This window comes from Orycteropus afer, unplaced genomic scaffold (assembly GCF_000298275.1).
Source record: "Orycteropus afer afer isolate SDZICR_OR568_19922 unplaced genomic scaffold, OryAfe1.0 scaffold00163, whole genome shotgun sequence".
NCBI classification, from domain to species: Eukaryota; Metazoa; Chordata; class Mammalia; order Tubulidentata; family Orycteropodidae; genus Orycteropus; species Orycteropus afer.
In genome coordinates, this window is record NW_006921750.1 from 5,920,976 (window position 1) to 5,941,602 (window position 20,627).

Consider the following 20,627-nt stretch of genomic DNA (forward strand, 5'->3'; position numbering starts at 1 on the left):
CTGTTTGTCACAATGGGAAGACCACACTTACCTGCTCAATCCCTATTTACTTTGTATTCTAGGATAGAGGTCAGGAAGATTATATCCCACCTGCCTATACAGCTGTGGTGTGTTGAAAGCTCCCTGGACTTAAAGTAAGGAGACCTGGGTTTGAGTCTCAGTCTGTCACTTATTTTCTGTGTGACCTTGGACAAGTCACTTCACCTACCTGAGCTTCAGTTTCCTTCTCTGTTTAACTGGGAACATACTCTCCGTCTCATGGGGTTGCTGTGAGAATTCAGTGAGATGGTGCATGTGGAAAGTGATTTTTTGATTGTATATTGCTCTGAAAAAGGGCAAAAAGGTCAGTGGAGAACAGAGTGTATAACTCTTTTGTTTCTTTTTCAGGTATAAATCCAATGGTTTAAAAACCCAACATAATGCATCAATAAATATGCAACTGCCTTCAAGAGACACAAACCCCTATTTTAAAAGTTTGGATCAAAAGGACGTGATGGGATATACATCCACAAGGGCAAGTTCTGTGCCCATCATCCCTTCAGTGGGTCTAGAGGAAACCTGCATGCAAATGTCAGGGATTTCTGAAGTCAAAAAAAGCATCAAATGGTGCAAAAACTCCTATTCTGCTGACCTTGTCAATGTTAGTATTCCAGTCAGTGATTGTCTTATAGCTGAACAACAAGAAGTGAAAACATTGCTAGAAACTGTCCAGGAGCAGATTCGAATTCTGACCGATTCCAGGAGGTCAGATGACTATGAACTGACCAGCGTAGAGACTGAGGACAGGGCGAATGAAAATACAGCCTTTCTCCCCTTAAGTCCCACAGCTAAGTCAGATCGAGAGGCACAATATGTCTTAAGAAATGAAATACAAAGAGACTCCACATCAACCAAGTGACTTGAAATGTAAGAATCTGTGTGTTCTATGTTCTGCTCAACAGAAAAGAGAGGAAATTAAATACAAATAATATGCATTAATTTAAGAGCATCTACTTAGAAGAAACCAAATAGTCTATCACCCTCATATCATAGTGTTTTTTAACAAAATATTTTTTTAAAGGGAAAGAAATGATTCAGGAGGGATAAAGCTTATAACTAAAGCTTTTGGGTAGAATTCTGAATGCAATTTCAGTTTGTCCCAACACTGCCCTCTTTGGCTCTCAGATGATGGATGTGGACAATTCAGACACATAGTCCAACAGCTCCAGTGTCCTTATAAGAAAGCACTGGTGACTACACAGTTTCAAAGAGACAAGCTGTATCCTGAAGGTGCGGGTGCCACTGAGCAGGTGCCTTTTACCATTTAGCTTGCCAATGCTCTAAATTCATCTGACAGCCTCATCACAGGTTATGTCAACAAATATAGTGTTTCCTATTTGATTTTCAAAGAATGGCACAAAAACTTTGGAATGGGAATGAGGAAAGGAGAGATAGAGTGATTGGGGACAATGTCAGCTACTTTGTGCCATCTTCCTCTGAAATTTGAAGATTCGGGATGTCAGAGGGAAGTATGATATTATTGTAGAAAAAGAGACAAAAAAATCACAATGTTGTGTCACTAAAATCATGCTAATAGAAATGTTTTTCTTTGAGGTTGTTTAGGGACTCCAAAGGAACATTTCTGTGTGTGTGTGTGTGTGTGTGAGTGTGTGTGAGCATGTGAGTTTGCTCATATGAGCATGTGTGTGTTATTCATGTGTGTAAGTGTGCATGTGTGTGTGCATTCAGCTTGCTAAAATTTGTTCTGAGACATCAGGGAATCTAATATCCAGAAAATAAATTTCCCTCTTAGATCTGTTCACTGAAAATTTCTCCATGAAGTATAAAGTTCAGTTAGTAAGTTCTGAAAGTGAGGTCACTTGCATGGCAGGGTCCTATAAAGCTTTTGACAAAGTCTAGAACATTTTCTGATGTGAATACTTTTAAAGGAAAATCTTTGGCTCATTAACGATATCAGTATCTCAAGGCAAGTTAATTGAGGATTTTTTTTTTTTTTTTTTTTTTGAATCATGGGTACTTCAGTTATTTATACAAGACAAGTATTAAATTGACAGTTACCAAATTCCCTTCTCATCATCCTCATTACTATTTATTTTATAGCACGTCTACTACGTGTGGACCAAGGTGTTGGCTTCTGTGTTAGTATGGAAAGAATAAATTGTTGAAATTATATGCCGAGACTCATTCGGTTCACAGGAAGCCCCCAAAAGAACAGTAAATTGTGTTGTATGTTCATTTGGAATAAAGCAATATTTTTACCACTGCTAAGGTGAACTGAAACCTCTCCTGAAGATTTGTCTGATTTATTTACCCTAATTTTGATGGAGCATTCAAGGAAATTAGTGTTCACATAATCAGTCCTTTTCCAATTTTTGGTGGTGTTGAGTTGTTATGTTTACACTGTTTTAAATAAAAAGGCACAATATTTGAAAGTATGTAGAAGATTCTTTTACTATAGTTTGGGAAACCACGGATAAAATGCCCCTTTGGAAGGTTAACATTCCAGAGAAAGGGCATTGGGTTGAAACTATTTTTTTTAATCAAACATAGAATATATAAATTCTTATTTGAGGTTAAGTTGTTTCTGCTGAAAATATGTTGCAAATGTCTCTTTGAGATCACTCTTTAATAATAGATAGATATAATACCATTTAAGGAAATTAAAGCATACTATGTTCTTATCAACAGTGTTTAGTAAAAATTCAAGGTCTCAAATGTTTGAAACACTTGGGTAGGACTGCATTTTATGTTTAACATACAGGTGTGTAATATTTATTTATTGCCCCATTATACTTCTGTGGCTTTGAATAATGAGGAGTTATTAGATTATTAAAATATTGATACAATTTTTAATGTCTAAATCATGTAAATTCTCATTTAAAATACTTTATCTTTGGGAAAAACTTAGAAGATGACTTTAATTTATAATTATATAAAAATCCATAGATTGAGTATCCAATACATTAAAATTGTCAAACATTGGTTGGCCAATGAAGTCAATATTATTCTTGTTTTTGTTTTTACCAAAATGATACATGTTGCTTATGAAAATGATTCATGCAGAATTCACCTAGTAAGCAAGTTGTTGTTTTTGTTGTTGTTATGTGCCATTGAGTTAGACCCAACTCATAGCTATCCCTCCTTGGATTTCCGAGGCGGTATCACTACGGAAGTAGATTGCCCAACCTTCCTTCTGAAGTAAGCAAGTAGGAGAAGTTATTTTAATATATTATTTACTCTGAAAATATTGAAGATTGTCAATCACACATGTATTTTGATCCAACCCCATTATTGCAAAAATGAAGTAGAAACATATGTTATTATATAGCCCCTGCACATTTCAAGGAAAATGAACATCAAGCACTCCCTCCAGTAACGGGCTGTAAAGTTTAGAATTGTGGCTAATTGCTTAAAAGATAGTCAAGATAAGATTCTCCTTAAAGAACAAGTATTAATGGTTACTTTCAGCGGTTATTTGTCTTTTTTTTTTTTTTTTTTTAAACTTAACCTCTACTGTGAAAAGTCTCCAAAGCTCAAAATATCCATCTTTGGGCACCAGTTCACAAACATTGATGCCATCAAAACTTTCAAAGCTGATCTAACAAGGCAAACACCTGGAGCCATCAATGCATTATCCTTGAAGCTCATATCACTATGAGAAGTGTTTATCTCCACAAGACACCTTTGATTTTCCTGTCTTTATTGTATGAATAGATAATTAGAGGTTTGTAATTAAGTAGGTTGCATATCCATTGCTTACTGGACGATGAATGTCACCTACTATTTTTTTGAAGTACTTTCTGATATGTCTCTTTTTATAAACAATATGTTATACTAAATTGCTGATGACTGCTGTGGAATGCTGTTGCTCAAAATACATGACCAATTTATGCTCATTAGAAAGAATAGAAATTATACTGAAAAATCAAAATCAGCATTTTCCTATGTACACTAAGTGCTCTTATTTTTATACTTTGACTCAGTTTGTTGTTGATTAAGGGCTTGATATTTGTAGATTACTGCACTTCCAATGACTTAGAATATATCTAAATAGGGAGGTCCTCTGAAAAGGAAGAGGGTTATATTTACAACTTCACTAATTAGTCAGTTTTTTTTTTTTTTTAAATTAGGATTTGGGTGAAGATTTACAGAGTAAATTCACTTTTCATACAGCAGTTCACATATACTTTGTCTCATGTCATTGACCAAAATTTACAATGCAGCAGCTCCCCTCCCACTTCCTCCCCATAGTTACCTCCTCCCAGTGTCCATCCCTTCATACTCTTCTGCACCCTGAGAGGCCCATTGTCTGCCAACCCTGTATATGATCTTGGATACACTCTCCATTTAGACATACATAATTGTTTAGCTTGTTCACCCATCTATCCGTCCCTATACCCATGTTTGCTTTCATTGACAACTCAGTATTGTATTTGCAAAGGGGTTCATATTTGTTGTTTGTACTGCCCATGTAACTCTCTCTGTCTTTCTCATCCTCAATGCTGCCATATTGGTCACTCACATTTGGTACATTGCCCTTCTCTTCACCCAAATCAATATTTATCTCTATCTATCTAACAGCATTCCCTCCCCTTCCCTCCCACCCCTGGTAACCAACAAAGAAAATGTCCTCCAATATATAAAACTTTCCTTAACTTTCACAATAACGGACTAATACAATATTTGTCCTTTTGTGACTGACTTATTTCGCTCAGCATAATGTCCTCCAAGTTCATCCACGTTATGCGGTGTTTTGCAGATTCTACATTATTCTTTAGCGTTGCATAGTATTCCATTGTGTGAATGTACCAAAGTTTGGTTATCCATTCCTCAGTTGTTGGACATCTAGGTTGTTTCCAAGTTTTGGCTATTGTAAATAGTGCTGCGATGAACATCGGCGTGCATATATCTGTTCTTGTTATGGCTCTCACTTCTTGAGGGTATATACCTAGTAATGGGATGGCTGGGTCAAATGGTATTTGTATTTCCAACTTTTGAAGGAATCGCCATACTGCTTTCCACAATGGTTGTACCATTTTACAGTCCCACCAGCAGTGTATGAGAGTCCCAATCTCTCCACAACCTCGCCAGCATTTGTTATTTTCTGTCTTGTTGAACTTTGCTACTAGTGCTGGAGCAAGATGGTATCTCATTGTTGTTTTGATTTGCATCTCTCTAATAGCTAATGATCGTGAGCATTTCTTCATATGTTTGTTGGCCGCTTGAATATCCTCCTTGGTGAAGTGTCTATTCATGTCTTCTGCCCATTTTTTAATTGAATTGTTTGTCTTTTTGTTATTGAGGTGTTGGAGTGTTCTATAAATTCTAGAGATAAGTCCCTTGTCAGATATGTTATTACCAAATATTTTTTCCCAATCTGTAGGTTCTCTTTTGACTCTTTTGGAGAAGTCTTTGGAAGCACATAAACATTTAATTTTTAGAAGGTCCCAATCATCTGGCTTCTCTTCTGCTGTTGGTGCATTTTGAATTATGCTTGGTAGTCTATTTATCACTAATTAGTCAGTTTTGATAGTGATAAAATATCACAATGACCAAAAAGAGAATACTATGGCAAGTCAACTGCAAAAGAATATTCATTGGCTACCAGATTGAATGACAGTTAAAATCTAAGTAGAAGAACCTCTTGTGAGCATGTCTAAGGCTACCAGACGCAGGCCTTGTTCACATCTACTGTGCGGTGTGGTGTTATGGGACCCATACATCCTAAGTGAGCGGAATAGAGGTGCCTTTGATTCCAACCATGAAGCATCTGACTGCTAAGCAGAAGGCTAGCAGTTCAAACCCACCAACCACTCCTTGGAAGGAAGACTGGGCAACCTACTTCCGTAGAGATACTGCCTTGGAAACCCAAAGAGGGGGTTTCTAGGAGTCGGAATGGACTAGAGGGCATTGCGGGTTTTTTTGTTTGTTTGTTTTTTAGAAACCAGAAAATAGCCCCCTGAAACAAGTACATTGAAACATTTCCCAAATGAATAAATAGTATACCTAGGAACATAGCAAACTCACCCACTGCCATCAAATTGATTCTCCTTCATAGGGATCCTATCAGATAGAGTAAAACTGCCCCATAGTGTTCCCAAGGCTGTAAATCTTTAGGGAAAGAGACTGCTTCACCTTTCTCCCATGAAACTGCTGGGGGGTTCAAACCACTGACCTTTTTTGTTAGTAGCCAATTGCTTTATCCACTGTACTATCAGAGCTCTTTACTATAGCAGAAAGAGTGGGATTTTTGTTTGTTCTGGGAAATGTTTTATATACAAAGAATACATTTTATTACTATTCAGTAATATGAATTCCATACTGTTTATTGAAGGATAGCATGAAAATCCTTTGTACTCAATTCTTCAGAAATTCAATCCTTATCAAGGAAAGAACAGCATAAGCTTCCTGAGCTGTTCTCAGTTTTCAATGCATCCCAGTATTCTGTGGTCAATGAGGTATTTGAATAAGCTCTAGCTCTTCCTCTCTCATTCTTTCTTTCCCTTTTAAAGAACCAGTGAGAGTAAAAGGAAGCTATTCATTCCTGACATTGTTCTCTTATAATGATATATTTTCTACTGTGACTATTCACACACACAAACACACAAAAATATGTATGTATATTAGATCTGGGCATTTGATTATTTTGCTTGCTTAATTCCATACACTTTAAAGTCATTTCTTCTACAGAATGCCAGTGAACTCAAATTACTACAGACCAGCCAACTTGTCAACACTTTGATTACACAGGCATCTTCAGTTCCTTCTCTTTCTCAGGAAAGCAGAACTCTTGGGGTTGGAAAATTCACAAAACAGTGGAAAAAAATCTCTTCTAGATGATCTCTTAGAAATGTAGATTAAACCATGGGCACATACGATTGTTATCCTTATAATGTATGATGGTATGTAATACATATATACATATTTAAACACATAACTTCTTACAAAGGTGCCTACACTGGTGACTGACTTATGTCCAGCCTACTGAACTCTGGTAAGGAGTTGGGGTGAGTAAGGCATGCAGTAATCATTATCTTGTACACCTCAATGAAGGAAATTGCTGAGGTGATCAGACACAATACTGGTAAAATAGAATGCCAACTTCTAGTACTTTTGATAATTTCTTGTCATGTTGTTGTTGTTGTTGTTATGTGCCATCGAGTCAGCCCTGACTCATAGCGACCCCTCCTTGGGTTTCCGAGGCAGTATCACTACGGAAGTAGGATTGCCCAACCTTTATAAATTCCTGTATTGATTGTGTGTGCAATGTTGTCTATGTAAAGATTGTATGAAAACAAAATGAGGAAAAAAAAATTATAGTGTTGGAAACAAATTAGACAATTTTTATATTAAAAGACATCTTTTTAAAAGCTTCTAACTTACCTCTACAGAATAGTGGTTCCAGGCCTCAGCTGTCAAATAAGAAAGATGATCTAGTTCATCTTCTATTTGCCTTTCAAATTGATACCCTGTTATCTAGTTATTCTAACTCACACTTTACCAGGTCACTTTCATTCAAAAATTTCCATACAACTCTTTGTAAAGTTAATGACAATACTTTTATCTCAGTAAGGCTCAAAAATGGTTCAAGTCTGTATATCAATCTAGGAATAGCACTTACATGTATAATACTGTTATTTAATTTTAAATGAGAAACAGTCATGAATCCTTTTGTGCTTGTTTTTAAAATAAACTAGAACAGGCAGTAAAGGTATGGCCCATAAAATACCTAATTGCAAACATTTGTGCATCAAATTCAGAGTTAGCTCCAGAAGTATTTTTGATGAAATTATACACTATGAGTATTTGTCAAAGACCAAGCAAAGGGTTTTTCCAGAAAAGGGAGCAGCCCTTGAAGATGTTCTCCTCTCATGAAGACACGTCTTTTATATAGATGCACAGGGTATTAAAGATATTGGTAAGTGTTTGCATCTCAAACTTCTTAACATAAAGCTATCAAATTAATAGTAAATGCATTCTCTACATCAGGGTTGGAAATAGGCCTGTTTGAGGATATACTAGTCTAAGAAATCCAAGGGTTTATTTATTTATTTTGGTTAATATTTTTAGTAACAGCTAAATATTCTTCCAATAGCATCTTGACTAGCACTGATTCTCCTACATATGATTAGTGTTTAGCAAGATCATAAGTCTGTATTCCTTAATTTTCAATGAAACTCTGCAAGAAGGCTAAAATCCTTGAAGAAAACAAAGACAATAAATCCATTTAAATTATATTGGGTTTTAAAATTCATAAGGATCCTATCCAATTGTTTATGAAATTGAATTGGGGGAAGAAACCTACATGATTTTTCACTTGTATTTTATGTACGTATGTATGTACAGGTCTGGAGAACCACTCTCACAACCTTGTTAAACACTAACAGATACTGCCCTTTCTAAAATATATTTAATGGCTCGAACAATCAGACAAATACACACACAAACACACAGTATGTGCTAAACTTAATGTTGTAATCTTTTTCCATACATTTTTCTACCTTATAGGAAATCCAAATATGTTCAGTCTCACAACATGGAAGTCCTTGGACTCTTATATACTTCATAGGAAATACATGCAACAAGAAAATGTAGTAGTTAATGTTCAAGGCTTTATTCTACAAGCATATTTTTGAGTGTGGTCTTCCTTAATAAAAATATGGAGAATAAATACATTGATCATGCTGAAAAGAGTGGTAAAACTTAAAAAAAAAAAAAAAAAAAGGAAAAGAAAAACATAAGTTCACTACACACTTACTTCCTAGAGGGCACTATGTATATTTTAAAGATAAATAGGGGAAATGCCTTTGGGTTTCATGAACTTTTATAAGTTTGCTATTGTATCTTTAAAATTTAAACCAAAAATCAATACCTCAGTTTTTTTTTTTTTTTTAAATAATACATGTTATAAATCCCTTTTTGCCAAGTTTTAACTCAAGTCAGTATGCCACTCTCAGAGGAATATTTGCAATATGATCAGCGGAATACTTTCAATTTTCATTTTAAAAAATAATTATTGTGGAACAATCTCTTGTTCCTCTGATAAAAATTTTGTTCCAAGTATGTACATGTATCCTCTTATCTCATTCTAAGAAGCCATTTGAAAATGCTGTCCTCTTCTCTGTGGGATATGATGGCTATGGGAAAGAATCCTCTGACTATGCGTCTTCATGACCTAGTAAAGCTTAATTTTGTATGGTGGCACTCTGTTTGGGGAAAGGCATATCATACTAATTATTACTAGAAAATGAAGATATGAATTTAATGATCACTCTGCATCCTGATTACGTCTTATGAGTTCTTATCAGAGGAGGGAATCCCTTAAGCTGTGTTCTTGCTACATGCACTTACATCACCCCATTTATTAAATGACAAACATTCAGCTAAAATGAGTGAGTGATGTAATTTTGCAGAGAAAAATAACTTTTATTGTTCGAGTTGTGTTAGTGGTGGGATTAACTGGAGGCCTTTTAAATATACAGGATAATAATATTCGTGACTTTAGCCAATATCTTCTGATATACCGACATACCCTTGAACCCTTTTTTTCACATTTTTAACATTTTTGTTTGTTTGTTTCAACCTTCTTAGCATTGTTTACTACAACAGTATTTTTCCATTGTGTAAGAAGAAAGACAAAATTACTTATTTACATAAAAGAACAAAACAATAAGTACAACAAAATTATCATTTTTTTAAGCAATCAGAAAATAAAGCAATATCGAATACTACTTTTAAAGGCTTCAAGTAAAATATTGATTCAATATACCAAGACTAAAATAATGTAAGGGAGCTCTGGTAGCATAGTGCCTAAGGCACTTGACTGCTATCCAGAAGGCTGGAGGTACAAACCCACCAGCCACGCCTCGGAAGGAAGGTTGGGCAATCTACTTCCATAGTGATACTGCCTTGGAAACCCAAGGAGGGGTTGCTATGAGTTGGGTCCAACTGGATAGCACATAACAACAACAATAACAAAAATATAAAGAATTATTAGGGCAATGGTTTGCATAAGAGGATTTTTACATATCTCTTCTTCATGTAGACGCTTCATTCCATAATAATATTTTAATTTTCAGAATTACTGTTGTGTATTAATTATACCTATTTAAATATATGAGAATATCTATTTTCACTGTTTCATCAAATTTGACAGAAGTTTATGAAAATTATCACATATTGACTACTAACTTATTTTTTCCTTGAAAACATTCACTGAAATCTCCCAAATTCAAACTTAAAAAGAGAAGAAACTATTGAACCAAATGCAGAGATAGATATAAACATATTTTGGAAATTAAAATATGTGACACTGATGAAAGGCTATGAAGTCTTGCTTGGATTAAAATAACCTAAATATCTGAAAAATATACCACAGAAGTTGAGAAACATTTGCTTTTTCAAAGGAGGAACTTGTGCAGTAAATTGTACCTGTTCCATCTAAAAAGTGAATAAACATTAGTGTGAGTCTTTTCTCCCATAAGAAAGAAGACACTGGGCCCCTAACATCTTCATAACAGAAATTTATATTTATTAATTATTTTCCTGCTTTGCTTTTATTCTTCTTCCTATTTTAAAATTAATGCTAGAAAATATATATAAAATAAGAAAATAATCAACCATTGATCCAACTAGGCAAAAGTCATAACAAATCACATCTGTGTATTTGTTTATTTCCCTCATATCTTCCTATTTTATAGCACTAGTATCCTATTAGGCTGCATTCTAATTTAAAAAGCAATCTGTCATATTGTTCCATGGAATTCATAATTTATACGGACATTTAATTTAAAGGCTACATAAATTCCAGTCTGTTTTCATATTATGACTCATTTAGATATTCTATTATTATGTGATATTCAGATTGCATAAATTTATTTACTACCACATTCAAACAAACAAAAAAATACTCATTGCTGTTGAATCAATTCTGACTCATATTGATCCTGTGAGACAGAGTGTTGTTGTTTGTTGGTATGTGCCATCAAGCTGTCTCCGACTCATAACGACCCCTCCTTGGGTTTCCTAGGTGATATCTCTGCAGAAGTAGATTGTCCAACCTTCCTTCAGAAGAGTGGCTGGTGGGTTTGAACCACCAGCCTTCTGGTTAGCAGTCAAGTGCCTTAGGCACTATGCCACCAGAGTTCCCATAAAAGAGAGTAGAACTGCCCAATAAGGCTTCCAAGGGGAGTAATATTTATAGAAGCAGATTGCCACATCTTTCCTTCACCCAGCAGGTGGTGGGTTAGAACCACTCTTTTTCAATTAACAACCAAGCTCTTAAACATTGGTCCACTAGAGTTCCTTTTCACTACCACAAGTAACCCCATAATTAATATTATCTTACACATTAAAAAAAATGGTTTCTGAAGAAAACTGGGGCTCCTTGAATAACTTTACAAAGTGCTAACACTCTGGATTATAGGTAATGCATATGTGTAGATTAATGTGTGCTTTCTTTCTTCTTCTTCTTCTTTTTTTTTTTTTGGTGAAGGAAGGAGAAAGTGTATAAACATTTCATAAGGTTTTTTTTAAAAAAAACCTGTGAATCCCCTTGATTAAGCATAGCAATTTTATGTGATTTCCTGCTTGTTGTTGTTGTTGTTATGTGCCATTGAGTCAGATCCAACTCATAGTGACCTCTACTTGGGTTTCCGAGGCAATATCATTATGGAAGTAGATTGCCCAACCTTCCTTCCGAGGAGTGGTTGGTGGGTTTGAACCACCAGCCTTCTGGTTAGCAGTCAAGTGCCTTAGGCACTATGCCAAATATTGGTTAAACTGTGACTGATTTGGAGCTATTCAGAAGAGCATCCTTTTAATGATATATAGTCGTGTTTTTAATTAGAAAAATAATGCATGTTTAAATAAAAGACACATAAGAAAAAGAAAGACAAAAACGCTATCAGAATATAACCAATATTAATATGTTTACATATTTCCTTCTAATCTTTTTTTAAAATTTTTATTCAATTTGGAGATAATTATACACTTACAGAAAAGTTGTGAAAATAATAAGAGTTCCTACAGACCCTACACCCAGCTTCCCCTAATGTTACAACTTGACTAACCATAGTGCAATTATCAAGACAAAGAAATTACATTAGTGCAATACTAGTAACTAAATTACAGACTAGATTTGAATTTCACTAGTTTTTCAACTAATATCCTTTTTCTACTCAAACATCTAGTCCAGTATCCCATATTGCATTTAATTGTTCTGTCTCCTTAAGTTTCTCCAGTTAGTGACAGTTCTTCAGTCTTTCCTTCCCTTCGATGACCTAGACACTTTTGAAAAGTGCTGTTGTTCGATGCTGTAGAGTTGGCTCCAACTCACAGTGACAACAGAAAGAAACACTACCCAGTCCTGCATCATCCTAACAATCATTCTGTGTTTGAGCTCATTGTTACAGCTACTGTGTCACCCCATCTCATTATGGGTCCTCTTCTTTTTCACTGACCCTCTAAGGATTATATCCTTCTCCAGGGACTGGTCCTGCCTGATAACATGACCAAAGTAAATGAGACAAAGCCTTATCATCCTTGATTCTAAGGAGCATTGTGGCTGTATTTCTTCTAAGACTATTTGTTCTTCTAGTAGTCCAATGTATATTCAATATTCTCTGATAACATCATAATTCAAATGCATCAATTGTTGTGCAGCCTTTCTCATTCATTGTCTAACTTTCAAATGGATATGAAGCAATTGAAAATACCATGGTTTGCTTTAAAATACATTAAAGAAGTGCTTTGCATCAGATTTGCCCAATGAAATACATTGTTTGATGCTTTGACTACTGCTTCCAAAGGCACTGATTGTGGATCCAAGTAAAATAAAATCCTTGATAACTTCAATCTTTTCTCCATTTATCAGCATGCTGCTTATTGAGCCAGTTGTAAGATTTTTGTTTGCTTTATATTGAGCTGTAATCCATACTGAAGGCTGTAATTTTTGATCTTCGTCAGTAGGTGTTCAAGTCCTCTTCTCTTTCAGCAAGCAAGGTTGTGTCATCTCCACAGAGCAGGTCGTTAGTGTTGATGAGTCTTCTCCAATCCTGATGCCATGATCTTCTTTATATAGTCCAATTTCTCAGATTATTTGTTCAACATACAGATTGAATGAGTGTGGTGAAAGGATACAACCATGACACACATTTCTTGATTTCTAAACCATGCCATACCCCTTTGTTATGTTTGAATGACTATTTTTGCCTATGTAGATGTTCTGAATGAGTACTATTAAATATTCTGGAATTCCCATTCTTTGCACTATTATCCATAATTTGTTATGACACCACAGTTGAATAGGTTTGCATAGTCAATAAAATACAAGTAAACATCTTTCTGTTATTTCTGTTTCCAACCAAGATCCATCTGATGTCAGCAATGATATCACTCATTCCATTGTGTCTTCTCAACTGGGCTTCAATTTCTGGCAGTTCCCTTTGGATGTACTGCTGCTACCACTTTTGAGTTGTCTTCAGCAAAGTTTTAGTTGCATGTGGTATTCATGATATTGTTCAATAATGTCCCATTCTGTTAGATCACTTTTCTTTGGAATGAGCAAAAATATGGATATCTTCAAGTAAGTTGACCAGGTAGCTGTCTTCCAAATTTCTTGGCATGGACCTGTGAGCACTGAAACATTTCTTTCGGTATTCCTTCAATTCCAGGAAACTTGTTTTTGCCAGTGTCTTTGGTGGAGGTTGGACTTCTTCCTTCACTACCATCCGTTTTAGATCATATACTACCTCCTGAAATGGTTGAAACTTGACCCATTCTTTTTTGTACAGTGACTCTGTGTATTCCTTCCATTTTCTTTTGATGCTACCTGCATTGTTCAATATTTTGCCCATAGAATGCTTCAAGAGTTCTAGCCAAGGCTTGAATATTTCCTCCAGTATTTTCAGTTTGAGAAAGGTAGAGCATGTTTTTCCTTATGTTTTTCTAACTCCAGGTCTTTGCATATCTCATTATAATACTTTACTTTGTCTTCTCAAATGAGCCCTGTTGGTGCTGTGGTTACAGCATTGGGCTACTAACCAAAAGGTCAGCAGTTCAAACTCTCTGGGAGAAAGATGAGGCAGTCTGCTTCTATACAGATTTACAGCCTTGGAAACCATATAGGGCGGTTCTACTTTGTCCATTAGCATAGCCATGAGTCAGAAGAGGCTCGGTGACAGTGGGCTTGGTTTTTTGGTTTGTCTTCTTGAGTCACTCTTTGAAATATTCTGTTCAGCTCACTTACATCATCATTTTTTTGTAGAGAAAAAATCCACGCAGTCTGTAAAAATGAAATGAAGAGAAATTATTCAGTAAAAATTACATCCAGATGTGTGAAAGCACTATTTCATATAAATGAGAACTGATGCTTCCAACTAACAGCTTCTAACTAAAGTAAATATTGCCCATAGAACATATATATATATATATATATATATAAAATACAGTTGTTTGGTTAGTCTATAGTTGAGGTCATATGAGGTCATAAGGAGGATGGGTTAGTGGTGGGGAATAGGCTTCTATTGGATAATTAGATATAGAAAATCACAGTGATTAATTTCAGGAACTAATTACAGAGTTTTTAAATATTACTCATATAGCTTTCAAGTGGAATCATAAAACATCACTAGTGCATGTTTACACAGCTTTAAACAGATGTCTCAGTAGTTGGTGAAAACTCTTGATGCCAAGATCTCATTTTCTTAAACAGCTTGCTAAGCAAACTTTTTAAGTAGTCTGGGAAACTTTAAATAAGGGCAGCTCCAAATCCTTTCAAGCAGTTCTCTTTATCACATCTTCATCATGAAGAAATATTCCTTTGACCCACTTCACACAAAGACACCTATGTCAGGAGTCTCTTCCTTAGAGCATGTTTTTTTTTTTTTTTTTTTTCATATCCTGTCTTGATGATAAATGGAAATTACTTCTTAGTTATGTATGGATTCTAGCAATTAGGAGCTCTGGTAGCATAGTGGCTAAAGCACTTGACTGCTAACCAGAAGGCTGGCGGTTCAAACCCACCAGCCACTCCTCGGAAGGAAGGTTGGGCAATCCTACTTCCGTAGTGATACTGCCTCAGAAACCCAAGGAGGGGTCGCTATGAGTCGGGGCCAACTCAATGGCACATAACAACAACAACAACAACAGCAATTAACACAGCCAGATAAAGGAAGCTTGTCAAAGACTTTTCACCCTGAGCAAACAGACTCCCAGACAGGCAAATTTGTAGAGAACAGTTTAGTTCAGGAAGAACTGAGTGAGATTCAATCATTCAGCTTTGGTTAAAAAGACTATATATTAACTTCTTTACAATTTCTTCCATTTGCTTTTATTTTAAATTCTAAAGTGAGTTTTAGAGTCTTTTCTGACATCCATTTGATCTTTTCTTTCTTTCCTGTTTTTTAATGACCTTTGGCATTCTTCATGTATGATGTTCCTTGATGTCATGCCATAACTCTTCTGGGTTTCAATAATTAGTTTTCAGTGCATCAAATCTATTCTTGAGATGGTCCTAAATTCAGGTGCAATATTCTCAAAATCATGTTTTGGCTCTTGTGGAATTTTTACATTTTCTTCAGCTTCAACTTGAACTTGCATGGGAGTGAATGATTGTCTGTTTGACAGTCGGCCCCTGGCCTTGTTCTGACTAATGGTATTGAACTTCTCCATTATCTTTTTTCCACTAATGTAGTCTATTTGATTCCTGTGTATTCCATCTGATGAGGTCCATCTGCATAGTAGCCATTTATGTTGTGGAGAAAAAGTATTTGTATTGAATAATTCATTGGTCTTGCAAAATTCTATCATACTATCTCCAACATCATTTCTATCACCAAGGCCATACTTTCCATCTATTGATTCTTTTTCTTTGTTTCCAACTTTCACATTCCAATCATCAGTAATTATCAATGCATCATGATTGCATGTTTGATCAATATCAGATTGCAGAAATTGGTAGAAATTTCAACTTTGGCTTTCGTGGTTAGTCTGTATGTTTGAACAATTGTATTAACTGGTCTTTCTTGTATACATATTAAGATTGTCTAGCACTGTCAGCATTTTGCTTCAGGATAGATCTTCAAATGTTCTTTTTGATGATGAATGAAACACCATTCTTCTTCAATTTGTCATTCCCTACATTGTAGACTATATGGCTGTCTGATTCAAAACGGCCTTTAGCAGTCCATTCAACTCACTAATGCCTAGGATAGGGCTATAGTGATGCAGTGGTTAAAGCATTCAACTGATGGTTAGAACCCATCAGCCACTCTGCAGGATAAAGGTGAGGCAGTCTACTTCTGTAGATAATTTACTGTCTTTATAACCCTTTGGGGGCAGTTCTACCGTGCCCTAAAGGGTCACCAAGAGTCAGAATCAACTTGATAGCGGAGGGGTTTTTGGGTTTAATGGCAAGGTTATTGATCTTTGTGTATTCCTTTTCATTTGACAACTTCTAATTTCATAGATTCATACTTCATACATTCTATATTCCAATTTGTAAAGGATGTTTGCAGCTGTTTCTGCTCATTTTGAGATGTGCCACATCAACAAATGAAGGTTCTGAAAGCTTTCCTCCATCCACATCATTAAGCTTGACTCTGTTACAGGAAGGTAACTTTTCTACAGTTGTACTTTGAGTGTCTGCCAATCTGAAAGCCTTATCTTGCATCACTATATCAGACAAAGTTATGCTCCCATTCATAAAGTTTACACTTCCCAATTTTCAGAAGATGACCATCACATCCTTCTTCCTAGTCTGTCTTAATTTGAAACTCCACTGAAACCTGTCCTCCATGAGTGATCCTGGTGATATTTGAAATACTGGTGGCATAGCTTGCAGCATGACAGCAACCCAGAAGTCACCACAGAACCACAGACAGATAGATAAATGTTTATCAATTATTTTATAGAATGGCTCTCAATCATAAGATATATACAAAATAGAAGTCATTAATAATATTCAGAGCAGGTCATCCTGCTTTGTTAACTTTATATGGTTTCTGAATTTTTTCTCATTAATAAAGTTTTTGTTTTCTTCTTCTTTTAACATACATTATGCTTAAAGCCTATGTAGATCTAGTACATGAATTAAAAATACTCATATTTTCAGACGACTCCTTACATTTTTATTATTATTCAATTAAATTGAATTAAATTGAAAGTTTTTCATTTCCCTTATAATGATAAGTCTACACACACACAAATACACAAATAAAAATTAATGTTATCAAGTTAATTCTGATTCATAGTGACCCTATAGGACAGAGTAGAACTGTGCCATAGAATTCCAAGGCTGTAATCTTTATTGAAGCAGACTGCTTTATCTTTCTCCCACAGACCAGCTGGCAGATTAGAACCGACAACTTTTCAGTTAGCAGCTGACCTCTTGGCCACTGCACCAGTAGGGTTCTCTCTCTCATTTTATAACCCCCCAACATATATATATATATATAAAATGAACTGAATTTTTAAATGTGTAACCACCTTTCACTGTTTAAATATTAAATGTATATAATACATTTTATTTATATATGTATTGGTGTTTTCTTGGCTCTGGTAGTTAATACTATATGTCAACTTGGCTAGGCTATGATTTTCAGTGATTAACAGACACTGTGTAATCACCTTCCATTTTGTGATCCCATGTAAACAGCCTATCAGTGGAAAGGAAAGTGTCTTTGGGGGTGTTGCTTGTTTCCAGTACATAAATGGATGTTCTGGCAAAGGTCTCTCTTTCTCTGTCTGTCGATCTTCCTTTCTTCTTGTAACCTGACCATGAACCTTAGGATATAATCCCGGAGAAGGCTTCAACTCATCTCCTGACCTGAAGATTTTTGATTCATTAGGCCTTGCACCTAGTGAGTGAGCAAAGACCTCCAGCCAACCCGTGACCTGCATATTTTGTGTTTGTCAGCCCCTGCAACAACATGAGCCAATATAAGCCTTCAGATTGCTTCCTGACCTACAGATTTGGAAAATGCCAGCTCTGGTGGCACAGTGTCTAAGACATTTGACGCTGACTAAAAAGCTTGTGGTTCAACCCTACCAGCCACTCCTCAGAAGAAAGATTGGACAACCTACTTCTATAGAAATACTGCCTCAGAAACTGAAGGAAGGGTCATTATGAGTCAAATTGACTTGATGGCAGTGAGGTTTTTTTTTTTTTTTTTATGATTGTGTGAACCATTTCCTTGAAGTAAATCTCTCTATGTATATGTATGTGTGTATACATACATAATATATATATATACATACATACATATGTGTGTCTCCTCTTGAGAAACCAGACTAAAATATTGGTATAAACTTATTTTTATGTCTAGAGAAACACACATAGATTCTTCCACGGTATTAATCTTGTTTCTTGGAGTTCCTTCCTTGATGGATATTAATTACCAAAATTATAATAATTTACTAATACAGACAACAGGATAAAAAGACATAAACCCTAGAATAAACTTTGCATAGTCTTCTAATTTCATACTTCCAAGAGTCACACTCAAACGATTGAGTGTTAAAAGAAGAAGATGATTTTAAAATTACTATTCAGCTTGGAATCTATGGGCAGGGTACGGAATGACATTAACATAAAAGCAACCTATTATAAAGAACTGAAAACATACCTGGCTCTAGGTATTTTACTTATATTAACTAATTTAGTCTTCAGAATAACCCTATTAAGTGGATGCTAGTATCATCTTCATTTTATAGATGTGAAAACCAAGCCACAATGAGGTTAAGAATCTCACCCAAGGTTCCATATATAGGTAACAAATTGTAAAAGCCTAGGTTCCAAACCAGAATCCAAGTGGCCTTATTCTTTATTTTCTAATAATTATTTCTTTCTTGAGTAATTTGCAATAGCCAAAATTGAAATGTCCAAGAAAGAGTAGACTCTCCAACCCTAAGTGGAGTGATGATAACCCTTGTTCATTACACTCACAGATTAAATATAACAAGGGCTAGAAATTATGGAAGACTAAAAAACTAATGGATGGATTTCTAAGGACTCAATTTCATGGGTTATTTGAAATCTTTGCATACAATTTCAGTGATCAGATTGCAGTGTTTCAATTTCTTATCTCCAATGTGTCAGGTAGTATTACCAGAAATTCTAGAAGGCCACATACATGCCCATGATTGTGTTCGCAATTTCTGTCAAGTAAAGAATGGCTACAATGTGGTGGCCCTCAGGTGTCCTGCTTCAGCAAAGAAAGAATTGATGTTACATTGGTCGCTCTTTCCTCGCCATCTGCTTCAAGCTGCCAAATCTCTGAAATGTTATAAATTTGGATTAGTCACCCTTGAAGCATAATATCTGAAAGGAGGATTTTTGTGCAAGCATTTGGCAAATAGAAGAAATAAATAATTTCATTATAGTCTCCCAACCCTACCATGTGTGGTCAGACACAAGTTCTACAGAAACTTCTATGCAGTCAAGGCAGAGAGATCACATGAGCACTATGAAGCCATTTGTAATCATAAGCAAAATCAAGCGTATTACTCTCAATGTACAATGATCATGATTACATTCAAAATAAGAGTTTCTCTACTATTATGGGAGCTCTTGTAGCATGGTGCATAAGCCATTTGACTGCTAACCAGAAGGCTAGAGGTTCAAACCCACCAGCCACTCCTCAGAAGGAAGGTTGGACAATCTACTTCCATAGTGATACCACCTCAGAAACCCAAGGAGGGGTTGCTAGGAGTCAGGACTCACTCCATGACAGTGAGTTTGTTTTTTGTGGGGGGCTACCATTATGACTCAGATATTATCTGCTATTATATGAAAATGGCAAGAAAGTTTATACTCAAAAATTACATGGAAGTATAAGAAAAAATAACTGAAAGTAAAAAAAGAAAGACAGCATTATAAAATAAGATAGTCAAGGTTTTTATTTATTTACTTAAGATGAACTAAAGAAAGTAGAACTGAATTAGTAAAGAGAATTGTCAATCTAAATAAATGCCCCAGTAATATGATGTTAGGAGACCCTGGGTGGGACAAACCATTTATACGCTTCGCTGCTAACTGAAAAGTTGGTGTTTCAAGTCCACTCAGAGATACCTGGGAAGAAAAGACTGGTAATCTATTTCTGAAACTCAGCCATTGAAAACACCACATAGCACAGTTCTGTTCTGATACACACAGCTTCACTGTGAGTGAAAAAAGACTCAGAGACAACAGGGTTTTTTTTACATAAAGTTAAAAACTCAAGAAGCTGTGTGATTTCCTACTTTTCCTCCCTAAGGTATGTTGTTTCAAAATTGAAATAATGACTAAATAGAAATTAACTTTTAAAAGTATTTAAAAATAAAACAAAAACTAATCATACACTTCAAAATAACAAGTGGCAAAGGATAAATAAATGTTTGGGTTAAAGAAAAATGATATAATGAAAGAGCAAGATATAGAAAACAAATACTTAAAACTAGACAAAACATTACTCAGAAGCATCTCCAGAATCTTAAAGGATTTTAGCATCATGCAAGAAATCATGACATGTGCTAAATTAATAATTCAACTGAGGAAATTAGAAAATACATAAAATTCACTTTTAAAAAAAAAGCATCTAAAAAAGATAAAGACATAAAATGAAGCATTTGGTATCAGAAATGTGTAA

At 35.3% G+C, this 20,627-nt stretch overlaps 1 protein-coding gene across 1 annotated transcript in view; it reads left to right on the forward strand.

Annotated features, from left to right (window-relative positions):
• Positions 1-898, forward strand: part of NRG3 (neuregulin 3) — a 2,137,828-nt gene extending 2,136,930 nt beyond the window's left edge. The window contains exons 9-10 of the mRNA XM_042781740.1: positions 63-134; positions 388-898. Coding sequence (XP_042637674.1) covers positions 63-134; positions 388-898 — 583 coding nt within the window. The remainder of the gene's footprint in view (positions 1-62; positions 135-387) is intronic.
• Positions 899-20,627: the final 19,729 nt, after the last annotated feature.